The sequence below is a fragment of the Scardinius erythrophthalmus genome, assembly GCF_964197995.2.
Source record: "Scardinius erythrophthalmus genome assembly, chromosome: 4".
Classification (NCBI taxonomy): domain Eukaryota; kingdom Metazoa; phylum Chordata; class Actinopteri; order Cypriniformes; family Leuciscidae; genus Scardinius; species Scardinius erythrophthalmus.
This window is the reverse complement of record NC_138224.1, coordinates 47,860,430-47,880,634: the sequence shown is the minus strand read 5'-3', so window position 1 is coordinate 47,880,634 and position 20,205 is coordinate 47,860,430. Positions and strand designations below refer to the sequence as shown.

The window sequence follows — 20,205 nt, the reverse complement described above, 5'->3', positions numbered from 1 at the left end:
CTTGTTAAAAAAACGCAACTTGATCCTTCAGAATTAGTCAATTACAGGCCGATCTCGAATCTACCCTTTTTGTCAAAGATATTAGAAAAGGCAGTATCCTCACAACTGTGTTCCTTTCTTGAAAGAAATGATATCTGCGAGGATTTCCAGTCAGGATTTAGACCGTACCATAGTACCGAAACAGCTCTCGTTAGAGTCACAAATGATTTGCTCTTATCATCCGATCGTGGTTGTATCTCGCTATTAGTGTTACTCGATCTTAGTGCTGCATTTGACACCATCGACCACAACGTTCTTTTAAATAGATTAGAACATTATGTTGGCATTACGGGAAATGCACTAGCATGGTTTAAATCATACTTATCTGACCGTTATCAATTTGTAGCAGTAAATGATGAGATGTCTCATCGATCACAAGTTCAGTATGGCGTACCACAAGGCTCAGTACTAGGACCGCTGCTGTTCACTCTGTACATGCTACCCTTAGGAGATATCATTAGGAAACATGGAATTAGCTTTCACTGTTATGCTGACGATACTCAGCTCTATATTTCTTCAAAACCTAACGAAACTTATCAATTCACAAAATTAACGGAATGCATAGCGGATATAAAAAATTGGATGACTTGTAATTTCCTACTTCTGAATTCTGAAAAAACAGAGTTTCTAATTATTGGACAAAAAACTTCCTCACGTAATAATCTAGAATACTGTCTAACACTTGATGGCTGCTCTGTTAAGTCTTCGTCGTCGGTTAGGAACCTGGGTGTGCTCTTTGATACCAATCTTTCATTTGAAAGTCACGTGTCTAGTATCTGTAAAACTGCATTTTTCCATCTTAAAAATATATCTAAATTACGCCATATGCTCTCGATGACAAATGCAGAACAATTAGTTCATGCGTTCATGACCTCAAGGCTAGATTATTGTAATGCTCTACTGGGTGGTTGCCCTGCACGCTTAATAAACAAACTACAGCTGGTTCAAAACGCAGCAGCTCGAGTTCTTACCAGAACCAGGAAGTATGACCATATTAGCCCAGTTCTGTCAAAACTGCATTGGCTCCCTATTAAACATCGCATCAATTTTAAAATATTGCTGATTACTTACAAAGCACTGAATGGTTTAGCTCCGCAGTACTTGAGCGAGCTCTTAACGCATTATAGTCCGTCACGTCTATTACGATCTCAAAATTCCGGCCAGTTGATAATACCTAGAATTTCAAAATCGACTGCTGGCGGTAGATCCTTTTCCTATTTAGCACCAAAACTCTGGAACAGTCTTCCTACTATTGTCCGGGAAGCAGACACACTCTGTCAGTTCAAAGCCAGATTAAAGACACATCTCTTTGACCTAGCTTTCACATAATACATTATAGACTTCTATAATTTAATGTTAGGCTGCATATAGTAGGTCAGCCGGAACCGGGAACACTTCCCAAAAATCCTGATGTACTCGTTACATCATGAGAAGAATGGCATCTACGCTAATTTTAGTGTCTGTGTTTATCCCGAGGTTTTCCTGCAGCCTGCCGGATCCAGGCCGTATCCAGATCTGACGAAGGACCTTCGCCTGGACCGATGACAACGCAGTGCTGAAGTGCCAACTAGTTTCTCCCTATGGAGGATCCCGCTACCACTCTACAGATAAGGCGTTGTCGGGAAAATTTGTCTCGCGGTCCTACCCCAAAGCAACAAATAAAATAAAATTCCTTATCAAAATTTATAAGGAAAGACAAGTATTCTGTTTAGGCTTGGCTTGTAGGGAATTCCAAACCTGCGTATATTCAAACGCACATAACTATAGAACCAGTTCTAAATGCGCATGTGTGTTTCTCACGGGTTCGCGTTTAGAGTCTGTGTGGAGAGAATGGTGTCGTCTTAGCGGCCCCTAATTTAATAACAAATGATCATTGCGACGGAAGCAAATCAATTAAAACTAACTTTAGATGGAAATAACTAAACTCTGCTGTACAGCCGAAACAATCTCTGTTACCTTAAATTATACGCTTATCTCTGTAAAGCTGCTTTGGGACAATCTACATTGTTAAAAGCGCTATATAAATGAAGATGACTTGACTTGACTTGACTGTGAGATTGTTGAAACAGTTTTGACATGTTATATAAGAACTCTTGGTGCAAGTGCCTGTAAGATTACATGGCTTCAGAGAGAACAAAACACATACCTCCTAGTTCTTCAGAGTTTAATACCAAAAGGGAAGTGACATCATCTTGCGTTGCTTAGGATACTGATGCGACAGATAAGCATAATTTAAAGAGACAATAACATGTAGTAACAGAATTGACACAGGATTTATGGATTGGTATTTTTCAACAATAAAAGTGACTTTTAAACAAATTAATTTAGCATAATTTGGAAACTGTCACCAATAATAATTTATAAACAAAATAATTAAAACCCCAACCTGAAATTTGTATTATGTATTTGTGTTTAATGCATATTTTACCCTTGTTTGAAAAAAGTACCACCCACTAAGGACAGTATGATATCATGACTTTCAGCATCATGAAATAGCTTTTAAAATAAAATATTTTCTAGTTTTACACTCTAACATTTTGTGACTCTTAAAAATAATTAAAAATTTTTTTGGTAAAGCTGTTAAAAATAAATGGCTTTGGACTTCAAATGTATCTCCAATTAAAGAATCACCCAGGTACCATTGGACGGTCAAAAGTGTTAAATGTAGGCTGTTCCTTTACAACGCCATTTACATACACACCTAGCACCACAGATAATGGCGCTATCCTGCATCCTGTCCAGACAAACAGTTTATCCCCATCAGACTGGAAGGAGTCAGATACCACTCAACAAATGACCAGACCGTTTGGCACAGTAAATCAGAGACACATCTGTTTGATCTGTTTTTGTCTTTTAAAATATCCCCCACCGGACATCATCACGGGTGGACATGTGACAACGCGGTCACATGTCAATCAGGACGCAAATCTCAGCCAGCTTGGCACTGTAAATCAGAGACCCTGTTTTCTTGACACCTGGATTAGGCTACCTGACAAATCAACCAAAAGTGACACATGGTATATGTTAATACTACTACTAACTTAATAAGAAACGTCTTTATATTATTATAGTCACATTTCCACACAAATTCCACACTGTTAATTTTAATAAAGATAATCGGGGGACATGTTAACCAGATTCCATTATCATTTAGATTAAGTGATTTTACATTATTTAATTTAAAATTTTTACATTCAGACAGTCACTGTAATCCTTTACAGGCCCTTTTAATATAATGCACTTTAATCAAATAAAGTTGCAATTTGATTTTATTTATTGGATATTATGAAAAGGATTCAGTCTTAGTTAATAAGTGAAACCACACATTTAATTTTGATCTACACATTTTTTAATGAGTTTGGAATATTTAAACATTCTTAAAAATCTTTTATAATATTTTGTAATCCTTTTGTAAGGTCTTTTATAACCCTTGATTGAGAAAATCACCAATGCTCTGTAGTTGGTATTATAATTGTGATCACTGCACACTTGCTTACATTTAAATTAATTCATAATTTATCTTATCACTTGAATGTGTTTTCTGTATGCTTATTTCTATTTTTGTTTTAGCGTGTTAAGAGGACTTTTATTTTGGTGTGTTAGTATTACGTCATAAGGCTGCGCCGCGCTCCCTCATCTGTGATTCTGCTGAAGAGAGGTTTGTGTTTTTAATCATTTAAAGTGTTTAAACCAATACAACCTGTTTGTACTATTATATAGACAACTGTGAATTAAGTTTTTATTTTTATTTTTTACTAAGGAATGTAACACTGTAGGCTAATGTATAGCATTTATGAACAGTTTTTTATGAGTAAAGCACAAGATTCGTTTCATTTCGCTCCGTTATTGTCAGTTTAACGCAAATAAATGTGGTCACATGACAGAATTATCCTACATGTGTTCGTGGTGTTTCTCCCGTTAAAGCTCCTTTATCCGTAGTTCAAATACGCATTAATAATCTGTTATATTCATGTTATTAAATCAACTAAAATTATTCTACTGTTGGTTTTGTTAAGAATAAGACGTATTATTCTAACATCAAACATTATTTATTACTATATTTGTCTATGGTTATTTTCTTGATTAGGCTACATATGAAAATTAATTGAAATTGAAATGTTGTATTAAGTGACAACATGGATGTGTTATATGATATCTATAAGTTAAATCTGGGAAATTTATTATAACTAAAATAAGTTGAGAGCAATTGCAAAAATATTTTTATATAAATTTTGAATAGGCAGTTTCTCACTTTAAAAACACAACTGGGGTATTATTAAGCATTAAAAGGCTCGACATTAAGCCTTGTCATGTGTAAATCTGTCATTCACTTGTACGATTAAAAAAGTTGCTTTCTGATTTTTTTTTTTTTTTGTGGTGTAAATATAATTTATTCTGAAGGAATATTCTTATCCGTGTTTGATCATAAAGTTTGCCATTTTTTAATCTGCATATGTCATATTTAGCCTACCTCGAGGGCTTTTTTTGGCATCCCCCCAGAATATAAACACATTTTGCAATGATCACTCGAATGTGGTGATCAAACACTTGTTTGACAAAGATATGTAATGGAGGCGGGGTGAAGAATGAGAATGATACATTTGAGCTGTAAACTATATACTAAATACTGTTGCATAATCTTCACTAATGACTTTGTCTTTTAACTTAGTCACATTATACACAAAATAACTTGTATCAATAAAAATATCAAAAGTGTCACTGGCAAAACCTCATTATCTTCTATTATTAGTCTTAATTCCTCTAGTCTCTACCAGTGGAGGAAGAACTCAGATCTTTTTACTAAAGTAAAAGTAATAAAACCATAATGAAAACGTGTATAATTACATACAGTACTTTTATACTATTTTAAATAAGTAGTCAGCAAAATGTACTAAACGTGAAACTAGGCTACTCTTTATGCAAAATGGCCCTGTATAAAGTGTTATAATTATATAAATTATTAGAATATTGCTTGATGTTGTAAGGTAGCGTTATAGGCAGAATGGGCTTTAACATATGGGATAAATCGGTCGGGGTCTACCACAGATTAGCAGAACTATTTCCGTAAGACAGTGATAACACAAGTTAGCCAGTTTTCTTTCTGTTAATTATTCTCATCTTAAACAGGACACTGTATCCAAACACACAGGAAAACTCCTGATGAAGCGACTGAGATCCACGTGACACACTATTGAAAGATGGCGTTTATTAAAGAGGAGAGTGAAGACGTGAAGATTGAAGAAACATTCAATGTAAACCATGAAGGAACTGAGGAACAAACAGGTTGGTTTCATTCTCAAATGAATTTGATCCTTATTTAAAAGTCCAGCTCTACAGAAATAAATTATATTTTTGAAGAATCACTAAGAGCAGGTTTTGCATTCTGTTCCATAACATGTTGAATGAAATCTTCTTTAGATTAGTCTAAAATAGTCTTTCTATGGTCCTCACCTCCACAAGGTTTGTGTATTGACTTGCAAATTAAAGGGATAGTTCACCCAAAAATAAAACTTCTGTCATTAATTATTCACCCTCATTTCGTTCCAAACCTGTAAGACTTTCATTCATCTTCAGTAAATTAAGATAACTGATATAGGTTTGTTGTGGTAGAATCATCTCGTGTGAGTGATTGATAGATTCCTGAAGTGGAGAGTGTTTTTATGATGTGAGTGAAGTAATGCTTCCATGTATTATTCTGTATATATTTTATGAACTTTTGTAAGTATAATATCAACCTGTCCAGGGACTGCGGGTGGAAACTAGGGATGGCGAAAACTAAATTTCTTGACTCACACTCACGTCACTTTTTTTTAAATCCTCTACAGCGCGAAACATGAGTCCCGCAAACGCGGCGCCGAGGAGCTTGTATGTAATCGGAGGACAAATGGCTCCTTAGTTTCGAAATGGTTTGGGTACAAGGTGATCGCGTTGAAAATAAAGATGTTTGTCTAGCGTTAGAAGCTCATTTGAAACACTGGCGCGGCTCATTTAAGAAAATGACAGCTCTGAAGAGACGCCGCTTTAACCTTGAGTGTTTTAGCCTGTAGCCTTTACCTTTCGCAAACCTTGTGAGCGCGCGAACCCAAACGCTGTGACCTCGCGCCAAATGTTTTTATTGGTTTATTAAGTACAAACAGGCGAATTATGAAAAATTGAATGTGAGGGATTTGTTCACTTCACACAAAAAGATCTTGGAATGAGATGGCTAACTGTATTAGCGTTTAGTCCACTGTCTATAATAGCCTAATTTAGAGAATTTTTTTTTTAACCGACTACCGACAACTTTGATCGGTTAACGTTGATACGGTCAACCATCGGTCAAACGGTCATCGGTTAACATCCCTAATGGAAACTAGCATTTTTTGCTATAACCTGGCACATGACATCTCTTATTTTTTAGACTAATGTTTTTTGTGCATTGTCCCTGATCAAATAAAATAAATTCAAATTCAAATTCAAGAATGTGCCGCTAGTGCAGCGACAGATGCCAAAAGTTTTGTTTTGTTTTAACTATTACTTTCAGGGAATAAGTGAGTGTGTTTGCATGCATGTTCTTAACCCTGTTAAGCTTAATAAGCCAACAATGCATGTGGTCGTGTAAACGTGTTAACCCATTTTCCTTTATCGGAGTAAAGTCATAAACGGCTTAAACATTAACCGATCGACACAGCTAGATTTTTGCCCTTTACGCCAATTTATCCTGGCATCTAAACACATTAACCTGCGTTCTTTGGGCTTATTGAAGTGTGCATATGTGATAGGCTATATGACAGGATAGCGTCCTTACTGTTTATTTAAACACATCCAGACAGAGCGAGCTATTCGTGGTAGCTATAGAGGAGGAAATATATCCCAAACTCAGACTCTTGATGCAAGATATTATTATCATCTCTATTATTTACATTCAACACTCCATCAGGTGACAGAATGCAAAAATCTTGGGAGAACCCAGGCTCAGTCGAGGGCCAGTTTTCCTCTGGCCAACGAACAAACGGTGTACGATTATGATTCAGGCAGCATTACAGGTCAGAAGTCAGATTGGATCAATCAGATTATTATCCAGTTCCATCTGGTTTAAGATCAGAGTCATCAGGCCGGTATGGAGACGAGTTTGTTGTGGATCAGTGCTGATGGCTGTCGTGTCGATGAGGCCTTCACAGGGGGGAGTCTAGTTGACAACCTCTGCTGATACTTCAGGGATGCGTTGTGGTCGTGTCTAGGCGCAGGTCCACCATCTGATCTGGATACGGCCCGGATCCAGCTGATTACTGTAAACCTCAGAATAAACAGAAAGACTAACATTAGTGTTGACGCCATTCTTCTTATGATGTAACGAGTACATCGGGTGTTATAGGGAGTGTACCCGGTTCCTGACCTAATCTATGCAGCCTAATATTGAATTATAGAAGTCTATAATGTTCTATGTGTATGCCAGATTAAAGAGATGTGTTTGTAGTCTAGATTTAAACAGACAGAGTGCGTCTGCTTCTCGAACAATGCTAGGAAGACTGTTCCAGACTGTTTGATATTCTAGGTATTATCAACTGGACGGAATTTTGAGATCGCAATAGATGTGAAGGACTATAATGCATTAAGAGAGATAAAGAAAACGTGCAGTGTTGGGGGTACTCAAGGACAGGTTTGGGAACCACTGTTTTAGTAGATTAAAAAAGTTACATACAGCACCTTTAACCATGCAGGGCAACCAGCCAGTAGAGCATTACAATAGTCTAGCCTTGAGGTCAAGAACGCATTAACTAACTTTTCCGCATTTGTCTTTGAGAGCCTCGTCGTAGTTTAGATATATTTTTAAGATGGAAGAATGCGTTTTTACAGATACTAAACACGTGACTTTCAAATGAAAGTTTGGTATCAAAGAGCACACCCAGGTTCCTATCTGACAACGAAGATTTGAGAGAGCAGCCATCAAGTGTTAGACATTTTCTTATATCAGCTGTGCATTCCGTTTGGTATGTTTCATTTGGGCGTGAAGAAATATACAGCTGAGTATCTTCAGCGTAACAGTGAAAGCTAATTCCATGCTTCCTAATCATATCTCCTAAGGGTAGCATGTACAGAGTGAACAGCAACGGTCCTAGTACTGAGCCTTGTGGTACACCATTTAAGTTTTGGGTACATATCCTAATGACAAAGATGAATTAATGATATTAAGAAGAGGATCTATAGCCGCCTTTCCACTGTTGTGCCAAAAGTGGGTGTGCTAGTGCATGCCAGGGCAGTTGCGTTTCCACTGTCACTTCGGGGGCTTCCTCGGGGCCAACGGCCAGGGTTTTTTGGCCCAACGGTCCAAAGCGGGCCCGCTCGGGCTTGAGTGGTTACGAACAGAGGAGGAGTTTACCAGAGTCTGGATACGGCAGTGCCGGATGATTCTATACCAGCTAACATCAGCATTAAAAACTTTAAAAATCATTTTAGCTCAAACATCACTTTCATGTTTGAATACTTTCTGTTTGTGATCCGATGTGGATTCTGATCACCGTATAAATCAAAAATATTTATTTGCGATGCAAAGGACTGCGCTCTAACCATTATCATGGTTATCATCTCGTCTCTTTAGACAAGACTGTTTGATTTCCATATTAACCTCCGCATAGCCTATCATAAAATAAACTAAAGCAACTTCCTCTGTTTGTCGGACTGAAAATATAACTGTATTGGGAGAGAGTACTGCTCATCAGGTCATATTTTTGGAGGCATTTTTATAGAATCATTATTTCTAAATGTGATGTAAATTATGTCCTGTAACTACAAATAAAAAGAAACAGACGCGACTGAATAAGGCTGAATAAGGAAGTGTGTCCTCTTTCTTTTGTGAAATAATGGTAAATCACTTTATTTCTGCGTGACTAATGTGCAATTTTGACACAAATTAATTCATTATGATCAATGTATCACTTTTAATTGTAAACCTGTGGTAAAACATCGTTGCTTGGGTTTTAAATCTTAAGTAGGCCCAAACAACAAAAATGCCAAAAAACGGTCGCTTTTATCATGTTCGTTTTGCGATCTCGCTGTTTCCAGTGATTTCTTTCTGATTAGTTTTCTGATAAAACTTCCATTTGGTGGTGAAATGATGGGTTTGTGTGACATTGTTCCAGAGAGGCATGTCACAGGCATGTTTTAGTGAAGCGTTGCTGTTTTAGCTTCTGGCTCGACGGTGGAAATGTGGCTTATGACCTCTGGGAGCATCTTTTTCAGTAGCTTCGTCGTTATAGCGTCTAACATACATGTTGTTGATTTTGATGATTTAAAGAGACAATTCTTCCTCTTCTATAGCAATGAATGAATGGAATTTGTCCTCAGGGACACTACAATGCACTCTATGATGAGACGGTTGCATGGTTATAAATTTATCTCTAATATTATCAATCTTTCAAGTAAAGAAGTTCATAAAGTCATTACTGTTGTGCTGTTGGGAAACGTCCGAAGCTTAAGCTTAATTTTTCGTTAATTTAGCCACTGTATCAAATTAATACCTAGGGTTGTTTGTGTTCTTCTAAGAAAATCGGAAAATAAGCAGATCTAGCAGTTTTTAAGGCCTTTCTGTATGCAATAATGCTTTCTTTCTACGAAATGCGAAAAACCTCTATATTTGCTTTCTTCCAGCTGCACTCCATTTTTCTGGCTGCTCTTTTCAGGGCCCGAGTGTGCTCGTTGTAGCACGTCGTTGGACTATTTTCTTTAAAAAAAAACTTTAAGCGCATAGGAGAAACTGTGTCTAAAGTGCTGGAAAAGAGAGAGTCAATAGTTTCTGTTGTAACAGCGAGTTCTTATTAGGGTTGTTCCGATTCCGATACTAAAAAATTCTGGCTTCGGTATCGGCGAGTACATCTACCCATGTACCGATCCGATACCATTTTATTAAACAATACCTAAATATGCACGCTAGCTTTGCTTTACGCTGCAAATCGGAGATCAATTCTTCTTTGCTGCTCTAAACAGTGGTTGCTTGTGTGGCAACACAGGAAGTTGCACACTTAGCGAAGAAGAAATGAAAACGCAAATTTTCAAATGCAGGCGCGCGGCAAGCGCATAATGTAAGAGACGCTGGCGCCCAACATCAAATGGCAAATGTAATGAAAACGGAACAAAACTGCGCTACTTGTTATTTTGTGCTTTACGGACCATTAAACAGTTTGGAACAATGCAGCGCGAGCCGATCTTGATCAAGCTAACTGTTACACTGTTGCTACACAGCGCTAAGAGATCCAGTGAAGAAAGCATTTGAATTCGCCACTGAGGTAATAACATCGCTGCGAGATCTACGTTAGTGAGAAGCATTCACATTCTCCGTTATTAACGGATCAAACAGCGCTGACGTGGAAATCAGGAACATTGTGCTTACAATTAACGTTATGTTGGTTTTATTTTGACATTATGAATACAATTGCTGCCCTCAAATGTTAATCTGAAATAAAATAAACCTTTGTTTATAACTTAACTACTACAATATTACATTTAATTTTTTTTATAAGGAGCTGTTTTTGTTTTATATGTCAATTATAGCTCCATCATTGCTCAAAGTAAAAAATGATCATACTTTATGATGTTAATAAAAAAATAAAAAATGTAAATCAAGGAAATTTCTCTGGCATTTCTTTCTTTTTGCTGTATTGTATTGTATTGTTTTTTTATACAGTTATATTGTAAAACTAAAATACCTTTTATAAAATAATTCTATCAATTCATACAGGGCTAGTATGAATTGCAGCTGTATACACACCCAGGTATCGGATTAGTACTCGGTATCGGGGAGGAAAAAAGGGTATCGGAACATCTCTAGTTCTTATAAGCTATATGGTTTGCAGAGGAGTAGAAACTGATCAGGATGATTATTTATAAAGCAATCTTTAGTGGAATAAATTATAGTTATACCATATTTGTTACAGGGAGTTGGTTTTGCAGCCTTGGCTAAATGTAGTATACACAAGACTAGATAATGATCCGAGATGTCACACAATTTCATTTAATAACAAAATGACAAATAATTTAATGAAATAATAAGAATTTTCCTTGGTTGTATATTTAAACTGTGAATATTTTCAATGTCTTTTGTGGATTTCAGTTACTTAACTTACCCCATAATTATGGCAGAATTTAATTGAAGGAAATTACTAGTTATCCATTCTTCTGTTTAATTTATACACTGCTGTCTTGGAGAGTTAAGAAGATTTGTCAGGCTGTGAGGAAATACAAAACTGGCATAACAGTAAAATAATATCTCTCAGGGGAAGCAGGAAGAAAAGTAGAGGACCTAATACTGAGCCCTGTGGTACTCCATCATTTTATTTTATTTTATATTTGATATATTTTAGACATAAATGGCAAATTTGAAATGGTTCTATAATAATCTTCTCCTGAGCAAGTTTGTTTTTTGTTAACTGACATTTTTAGTTAAGAGTTAACAATATTGTGAAGAGGTTTTGAGATTACGCACAAAGACAGGTGTTGCATGCATAGTATCTAACATACATGTTGTTGCTTTGATACTGTTGATTTTGATGTGTGTTGCTTTGTGCCATTAAATTGGGCTTAATTTGTATTTGTCTCTTTTTTTGCATTAGACTTGATGGGACTAAAAGAGGAGAGTCAAGAACTGAGTGAAATTGAAGAGAAAGACCCGTATGACAAACAGGATTTCAACAAACTTATTATCGATGAAAAGTCATTTAGTTGCTCACAGACTGAAAAGACTTCACGAAAAATAGCCAATGGACATGATTTGACCTGCCAACAGTGTGGAAAAAGTTTCAACAGAAAAGGACATCTTATAGTCCACATGAGAATTCACACTGGAGAGAAGCCTCACACCTGCCAACAGTGTGGAATAAGTTTCACTCAAGAAGTAGTCCTTAACAGACACGTTAGAATTCACACCGGTGAGAAGCCTTACACCTGCCAACAGTGTGGAAGGAGCTTTACTGAAAAGGGACACCTTAAAGTCCACATGAGGGTTCACACAGGAGAGAAGCCATACACTTGCCAACATTGTGGAAAAAGTTTCTCTCAAAAAGTAATCCTTAACAGGCACGTTAGAATTCACACGTTAGAGAAGTCTTACGCATGCAAACTGTGTGGAAATAGTTTCATTAAAGAAGAAAGCCTCAAAATCCACATGAGAAGTCACACCGGAGAGAAGCCTTACACCTGCAAACTGTGTGGAAATAGTTTTATTCAGAAAGGAAGCCTCAAAAGCCACATGAGAATTCATACGGGAGAGAAGCCGTTCACCTGCAAACTGTGTGAAAATAGTTTCAATCGAAATGCAAGCCTTAAAAGCCACATGAGAATTCACACTGGAGAGCAGCCTTTCACATGCCCTCAGTGTGGAAAGAGTTTTACACATAAACCAACTTTTAATAACCACATGAGAATTCACACCGGAGAGAAGCCTTTCTCCTGCAAACTGTGTGGAAAGAGTTTCATTCGAAAAGCAAGCCTTAAAAACCATGTGAGGACTCATACTGGAGAGCAGCCTTTCACATGCCCTCAATGTGGGAGAGGTTTTACATATAAAACAACCTTTAATGCCCACATGAGAATTCATACCGGAGAACAGCCTTACACCTGCCCCAAATGTGGAAGAAGTTTTAGACAAAAAACAACTTTTAATGTCCACATGAGAGTTCACACTGGAGAGAAGCCTTTCACCTGCCAACAGTGTGGAAAGAGTTTTGCTGAAAAAGGAAACCTTAAAAAACACATGAGAATTCACACTGGAGAGAAGCCTTTCACATGTGATCAGTGTGGAAAGAGTTTTGCACGGAAAGTGAACCTTGATTCCCACATGAAGATTCACATTTAATTGTAATCAGTGTAACCAAAAAATGTGAGACCCCATTTTTGTTCATTGTGTGGAAAGTGTTTAAAATGACTCTAGAAAATATGCATTTGTGTGAAACACCACACGGTGTCAGTGCTCTAAAGTAGTGTTCATGATGCTGCAGTGTGTGTGTGAGACCTGATGATTAAGATCTGAATGAACATTTATTTATTTGTATTAAATATTTTAATCAGTATTTTGTCTTTTTTTTATTGACAATCATTTCACTGTATGTAATCACATATTTATGCTAAAATTCCTAATACTCAAAGTAGTCGCTTTGTCAAGGCGTTATTGTTAAATATAAATTTTTTCAATACTTTTATCCCTTAAAACTCATCTTTGATCACCAAAATGACATAACTAAACTTTTTTCCTTGGAAAAAATGTTTTCATGCCTTAAAATAACTTGAATGCATCTCGAAACCCTCAACACATTTAGTATACGTGGTTCTATGAATATGCAAATGAGCCCCGCCTCCACTCACTCACAGCAGCTCAGAGATCCACTGGTTGACGATCACTCATTGATCTGATTGGTTACAAGGTAATTTGTGACGTCAGAAACACCAGTGATTTTAAAGCGTGTTTTTGAGACTGTCTTTGGTTCACTGCAGTTTTAAGGAAAAAATACTCAGCAATGGAGTCGACTTATGAATTTACACATGGTTTGTCTTAAAGCATATAAAAACACCACACTGACATATAAACAACATTAAAAGCTTGACTTTAAGGCAGTTACTGCACATTTATTGAACTATTTTAAAAGACTGAAATAAGAGCACCAATGTACACAAGCAATGCTGTTTATCAGTCAAATTCATTTAAAAATATAAATTCAAAATATGATCAGTAAGGGAAAAGCACTGTAAATGAGAAGACGTGCACTGGACTGCAGGTTAGTGGGGAAATAATTTTATTTATTAGTCAGAATGCACATTTGGAAGGGAAATATATTTCAGCAGGTTCAAGACAATTCATAATACTGTTCCATGTACAGAATCCTCAGAGATCGGCAATTTATTTCCAGAAGTCTCAAGAGTTTCACGTACAGTAGGATGCAAGATGGCACTGAAGGCGTACCGCTTCACATCTTGCGCGTGAAAAGTGCCATTAAATGAATATTCATCAGAGCCGAGTTAACTTTAGGAGACAGGTTTCTCAAGACAAAATACATACTTATAAAACTTATGGATTCCATGTTTAGAAGCCCAGGCGATTCGAGGTTTCAGAAGATGTGTATCTTAAGAGATTTGGAAAAGAATCAGCCAGCGATGTAATAACATTGGTGGCCACTCCACTACTCTGTAATTTGGCATTAAGAGACACACATTTCTTGGGTTCACAACTTTCTCTCACCAAAGCATAAGCTGATCTAAGATGGCAGTACTCAGTGGAACAGCGCCTATTTAATGGTGGAGAGACAACTTGAGCAGCGCTGGCCCATTACTGCCACATTTTCTGATTCTGAGGGGACTCCAAGGGGTAAATATTACTCTGACATGAATAGCTGAGCCAGGGCCTGTGCCACTGAGTTCCTTAGTGGTCAAGAGTTTGCAACACCGCCATGCCTTCCTCAACCGTCCCTTAGCCTTGAAACAACACCTGGAAAAGCTTCTTTAGCCAAAACATCTAAAGAGTTAACAGAGAGGTCGGGGGATATCATCTTTCTTCAAGGACAAAGCCCAGTTCTTCTGTCATCAGCCCTAATGTGAAGGTTGTTCTCCCCGAGGCCTGGAAGCGTTCCCTTTCAAAGGAACAACACAAGTGTATGGGTCGCTCCTCCTCCGCCGACACCAGGGTGAAAAGACAGTGCTGACAGATAACCTGCAGATGTGGTGTTACCGTCTCCAGCCACGTCTACAGTTTTATCAGCCTCCAGATCTGTTCTTCACCTGGCCACTGTGTTTGTGGATGCCCTACTGGATGTGGTCCTACAAGCCGATCTGCAGCTCTGGTCAGCAACTGACATCTTGTGGCCTCGACAAGACAGTCGGCTCGTATTTTCTGGCAGCAGAATACCTGGAGTATTAGCAATGCCATAAGAATGGATCTGGATCTGTCTCACTGCAGGATGTTCCCAGCTATCCTCAAGAGCCAAAATGTTGCACCATTAACTAGGAATGAATGATTAATTGCATTCGCAATAATGTTGTGATATAATTGATATAATCTCTGGTCACGTGACACCCAAGAGTAAAGCAGTCTGCAGAGGAAACATCAACTTTGCACGACAGAAAAAAGGAATCGCCAGTGATATCTTCTTATTAATACATTTATTTAAGGTGCATAACAATGACTAACGTTTCAATGTAAAGTCCTTATCAACTTAGCACTCTTAGCAGGCCTGGCCTACAGGAAAGAGCAGTTTATGTTTAATTATCTAATATTGTGTTAGTCATACTATACAATAGGGGTGGGAGAAAAGATTCTCTCGCAAACGATTCTAAGCTTAGTTTTTAACCGCAGACTCCCGATGACGCCGTGTGTGTTTTAGAAAAACTCGTATTCTGCTTGCTTCCAATTCCTCACACACAACACTTGAACCTTCCGTAAAATAATAAAGTTCGGAAAGGTTGAAGAGAATTACAAGGACATTTGCCGGCTTAAAAAGAAACGCATGCTTTGCTTGATGTTACTGTCACGAGGTGAAACAATTCCAACCTTCAAGGCGGAACTAATGTTCGCCGCGATTGCCTCCCGCCGGACCAATAACAGCGGAACACCGGGCTAGTTCCGGGTTAGAAGAAAATCCCCGCGAATGGGGTGATCAGCCAAAATCGCCGGCAGCTGTGCACGAGGGGATTGCAGCCCCGCGATTGGGACACGTTGCCATTAAGGGAGGATAAAAGGAGAGAGTACAAACCAAAGGGGGTAGTTTTTGGGGACCGTGTTCTTGGACTGTGGGCACAGCATTGTGAGTTTGGGAGAAAGAGCATACCGACTCAACCGGAAGGAGGAAACCGCTGGACAGTAAGATCGTTTGTGAGAGACTGTGAGTAGTCCAATCGATCTCCATCCTCTCTCTCTTGTCTATGGGACTCCCTGATGTGAATGTCAGGTCAGAAAATGGGTGACGGCCATCTATATATTTCCCACTGAGTGTTGAATTGCAGTGATGAAGTGATGTGATGCACTGTCTTAATGTGTGAAGTGTGAACTTAAACCCGCTGTATGTCCATCACCTACCTGAGTTTTCTATCATGTTCTAAGACGTAAGAAGAGGCTAACACTGTTGTACTCCACAGATATTTGAGTGTACTATCTGACAGCCCATTGTGAAGAGGGACACGTAGGCGAATGCTTAACTGACTGCTTTGCAGTAAAATCCTCCAGCCGTAAGTTCTCTGTCTGTCATTGTTGAAGAAGAGGATTACGTGCATGTATATTCACCTGTCTGCTTTGCAGCGAACTTCCCCCGCCGTAAGTTCTGTGTCGGCCAGCCCTTCAAGAGGATTTCATACCTGAATACTCACCTGACTGCTTTGCATTGAAGCTCTTCAGCCGTAAGTTCTCTGTCTGTCACCTGTAGAGGAGGATTACGTGCCTGTACACTCACCTGACTGCTCTACAGTGAAGCCCTTCCGCTGTCAGTTCACTGTCTGTTGCCTGTAGGAGAGGAGGATTACGTACCTGTACACACACCTGGCCGCTCTACAGTGAAGCTCTCCAGCCGTAAGTTCTCTGCCTGTCATCTGCAGAAGAGGAGAACGTACCCGAAACACGCACCTTAACTGCTCCACCACTGTCCCTCCGGTCGTAAGTCCCGACCCGTCCTCCCCCTGGGAAGAAGGGAGTACGTCACCCGAAATACGCACCTGAACGGTCCTACAGCAGCCTCCTCCCAGTCGTGAGCCCCGACTCGTCCCTCCCATCGGAAGACAGCGAAGCTACTCACCAGAGCACCCCCTCTTCATTGTACTCTGTGGGCCTCCGGCGGGTCCGCAGGACGGAACGACCCTGCCCAGAAGACTCACCATTTTAGATCCCTTTATCCATTTTTATACTCAATAAAATACTGTGTTACTTGAAGTCTGTTGTCTGTCGTCCTTGCCTGGCCTCTGTCCGACTCCCCAAGGGTGGTACGGGTCTTAGGGGTGGGTGCAGCCTGATTGGCCCGCCCCGACCTGTGACATTACCCTTGCACTGTATGGTCTCGCCGGTATTTTCCTTACACATGCTCTATGAAAGCATAATTTATGTCTTGTGGAATGCAGTTGGTTTATATATTAAGAATAGGAAACTCACTGACAGACGTCCGCTTTCAATTTCAAGTACTCCCGTGCGAGTTGTGAAGAGCGCTTGAGCACGCGGCTGTGTGAGACTCAGTGTAAGTGGTTAAATGTACTTGCATCTCAAAATGGTTTTATGACGTGAAATTAATGTAAACACGGTCAGTTATCTCTTACAGGATTAAAAAGACAGGACAAACCACATCATATATTTCTCAAGAGATCTGAGCATTAGTGTGAATGCAGCTTATCGAATCTTATCAGTAATAATAAAACAACAGTAGAGCTGAGAAAGAGAAAAATAACTCACAGCTCTAGAAAGGAAAACATTCTTACAGCCTACTCTTAAATACTGAAAGCACTCTGTTTATAAGCCTATGTCACGAAAAAATTGAAGACCGGAAGTACGTCTTTTAGTAGGGATATGGCTCTTACAGTTAGCTTTTTACAATGGTGGAGTCCGATAGATACCGCTGGACCAATGAAAATGAAAAATGAAAACTCTCAAGTGGAAACATCAAAACTGAGGAAAGGGTACAAGTTCTTCTGGGAGAAATTCATTTTCAATTACAGAGGTAAGTGTTTGAATTCCGCTGACACGCTGTCGCTAGCTAGCTTGAATGTCAAAGTGTATTTATATAGCTAATACCGTTGCACAGTACCTGTTGATGTTAAGTGTAAAGGACAGGTCCCTTAGTTGGCTTTCTAGATCTCTCACTTTAGCTTCCAGTAGCCTGATGGTTTCAGCAGCAGCATCCACTACATACATATCTGCGTCCACATCCGCGTGGGTATAGTTGTGTTCTGAGGCAGGTTCGTGATTACCGGCGGCAGACTGTTCGTCCTCCTCCACCTCAGACTCAGCACCAGCCTGAACGCCCTCCGCTACTCCTAGGCGTGTGTTAACACGGTCAAAAACTGACCGACGACGGGGCTGATTATCCCCCCAGTTATTCCAGGGAAACCGGGTTGGTATAGTATTGGCTTTAAGTCTATTCCGACCACTTTCTAAGATGTAGATGCTCTCCTTTTCAAAATGCAAACTGCAAATGAAAGTGCTGCCCCGGAGAATATTAAAAGACGGCCCCTCATCCCTCCTTATTAACCTAGCCCAAGACTTGCGGAGTGTTTCGTCCTTCGGGAAAGCGTGAAAGCTGAGGTATGGCTGTCTACGTCCTGATGCAGAGCAACCCGGTACACTACAACAACAGCTGCGGGTGTAGCCTGCCATTGTTGTTATAGCTCTAGCCATTCGCCAGTAAGGTAAACGTTTCTATGGTAACAGCGAGTTGGACCAATCAGCAGACGTTGCGGCTACGCTTAGGATTGTGGGTAGTGTAGTTTTTTTTTTTTCATAAGATCACGGATAAAACATGCTTTTCTTAAAACAAGGTTGATTTCATACAAACTTATAGCTTCTACAGGAGCAAAAACCTTCGTTTCACAACCTCATAGCTCGTGGTCAGTCTACCTCGGATGGTTTAGACATTATGGCTGATAATCTAAATCCTTATCGAGAAATACTGTTGACCGTAAGTTCTGAATCCCTACTCCGCGTTCCGGAAGCAGGAAGTGTGACGTAGGCCTATTGCTTGTAATGTGTTTTTTGTTCCTATTTATTATTTACTATTTTTTTATGTTTTGAAGCAATTATGGTTTAAATATTGGTACAATAATATTTTAAAAAGAACTTGTAATTACATATGTAATTACATAAACATTTTAAGTTATATTAATAAGATCAATAAGAAAAAAAAGTAGATTGGATAGTGAATCTCACAATCGGATAGGATCATGAGGTGCCTAAAGATTCCCACCCCTACTACACAATGATTTACTGCTTGTCTTTGTTGAACAATACAGAAGATAAAGATCTTAAAAAATAATCTCATATTGTATCGAAATCGCAATATTGGTAAAAAATAAATAAATAAAAATAAATAAATTATTTTCCAATATTTTCCAGTGCTAAGGTTAACCAGGCTGTAAAGGTAATGTTATAACTTAAATTACTTTAACATAACATGATGCTGTTAAAATAAGGAAAACATCATTTGAATCAATGAATCAAAACAAACATTATCTTGCATTTGTAGTTCTTTCACAAGACATTGTGTCTGACACTCATGGTTCTCTTCATAATGTGTAAACGGCTCACACACATTGATCTTTGCTTGACCTCTGAAAGGTGTCAGGCTCAAAACAATAACATTCCTTCCCCTTGACACACTGTGAGTGACCTTGTCAGACTTATAATGCTGCTTGAATCAAAGATCTGTGTTTGTACAGGTTTTTTATTTTATTTTTTTTATGGGAAACATCACAACTTTCCCTATGCTCTGAAAAGAAACAACACTTTAAATTAACTTTATTAAACATTACCTTGGTTTGTGTTTTAAAAGGTTTTCTTGTGATGTTCATGTGTCAAAGCTGATAAGGCGCCCACAGTACCGGGAATGATTCTAGCATATAGACAGCTCGCATAAACTCCTGGTACTCTCATCTGTCCTTTTGGAAGATATATTGAAACTGAAATCTTTCCTGTAGCTTTCCTGTAGCTCAAACAGTAGAGCATTGGCGCTAGCAACGCTAAGGTCATGGGTTTGATTCCCAGGGAAAGCAAAAACTGACAAAATGTAATATGTGTTCCTTGAATACAATGTAAGTCGCTTTGGATAAAAGCGTCTGCCAAATGCGTAAATGTAAATGTAAATCGTTGATTTACTCATTCTCTCACATGAAGGGTCTCTCTCACACACAGTTTAAAAATAATAATAATAAAGAGCAATGAATTGCAACTGCATTTCTCCGCCTCCATTCGAGACCAGCAAGTTGTTAAGGACCGAGAACCAAAAAGAAAGAAAAGCTAACGCAAGAAAAACATGGACCTAGAGCCCAATTAAAGCAAACACCAATCACCACAATGGTGACTTAAAATCAACATCTGTTATTTCTCACTAAGATCTTCTGTAGATGTCTGACAGAAATAGTCAAAGTATCTGTATTTTCTGTCTGTGATTAAGGGCAGCACAAGTGTCTGAGCCAGAAGGTCTTTCCTTCAGATCTGGTTTCTCTCATGATCCAAAAATG

The 20,205-nt window shown here is 38.7% G+C and overlaps 1 protein-coding gene and 1 long non-coding RNA gene across 2 annotated transcripts in view; one reads left to right on the top strand and one right to left on the bottom strand.

Annotated features, from left to right (window-relative positions):
• Positions 1-20,205, bottom strand: part of LOC308689647 — a 1,235,845-nt gene that overhangs the window by 133,528 nt on the left and 1,082,112 nt on the right. The window lies entirely within an intron of this gene.
• LOC308689626 (uncharacterized protein) lies at positions 3,660-13,079 on the top strand. The gene is made up of 3 exons (XM_081363445.1): positions 3,660-3,697; positions 5,167-5,322; positions 11,625-13,079. The coding sequence occupies exons 2-3, from the start codon at positions 5,238-5,240 to the stop codon at positions 12,863-12,865; spliced, it is 1,326 nt and encodes a 441-aa protein (XP_081219571.1). The 5' UTR covers positions 3,660-3,697; positions 5,167-5,237; the 3' UTR covers positions 12,866-13,079.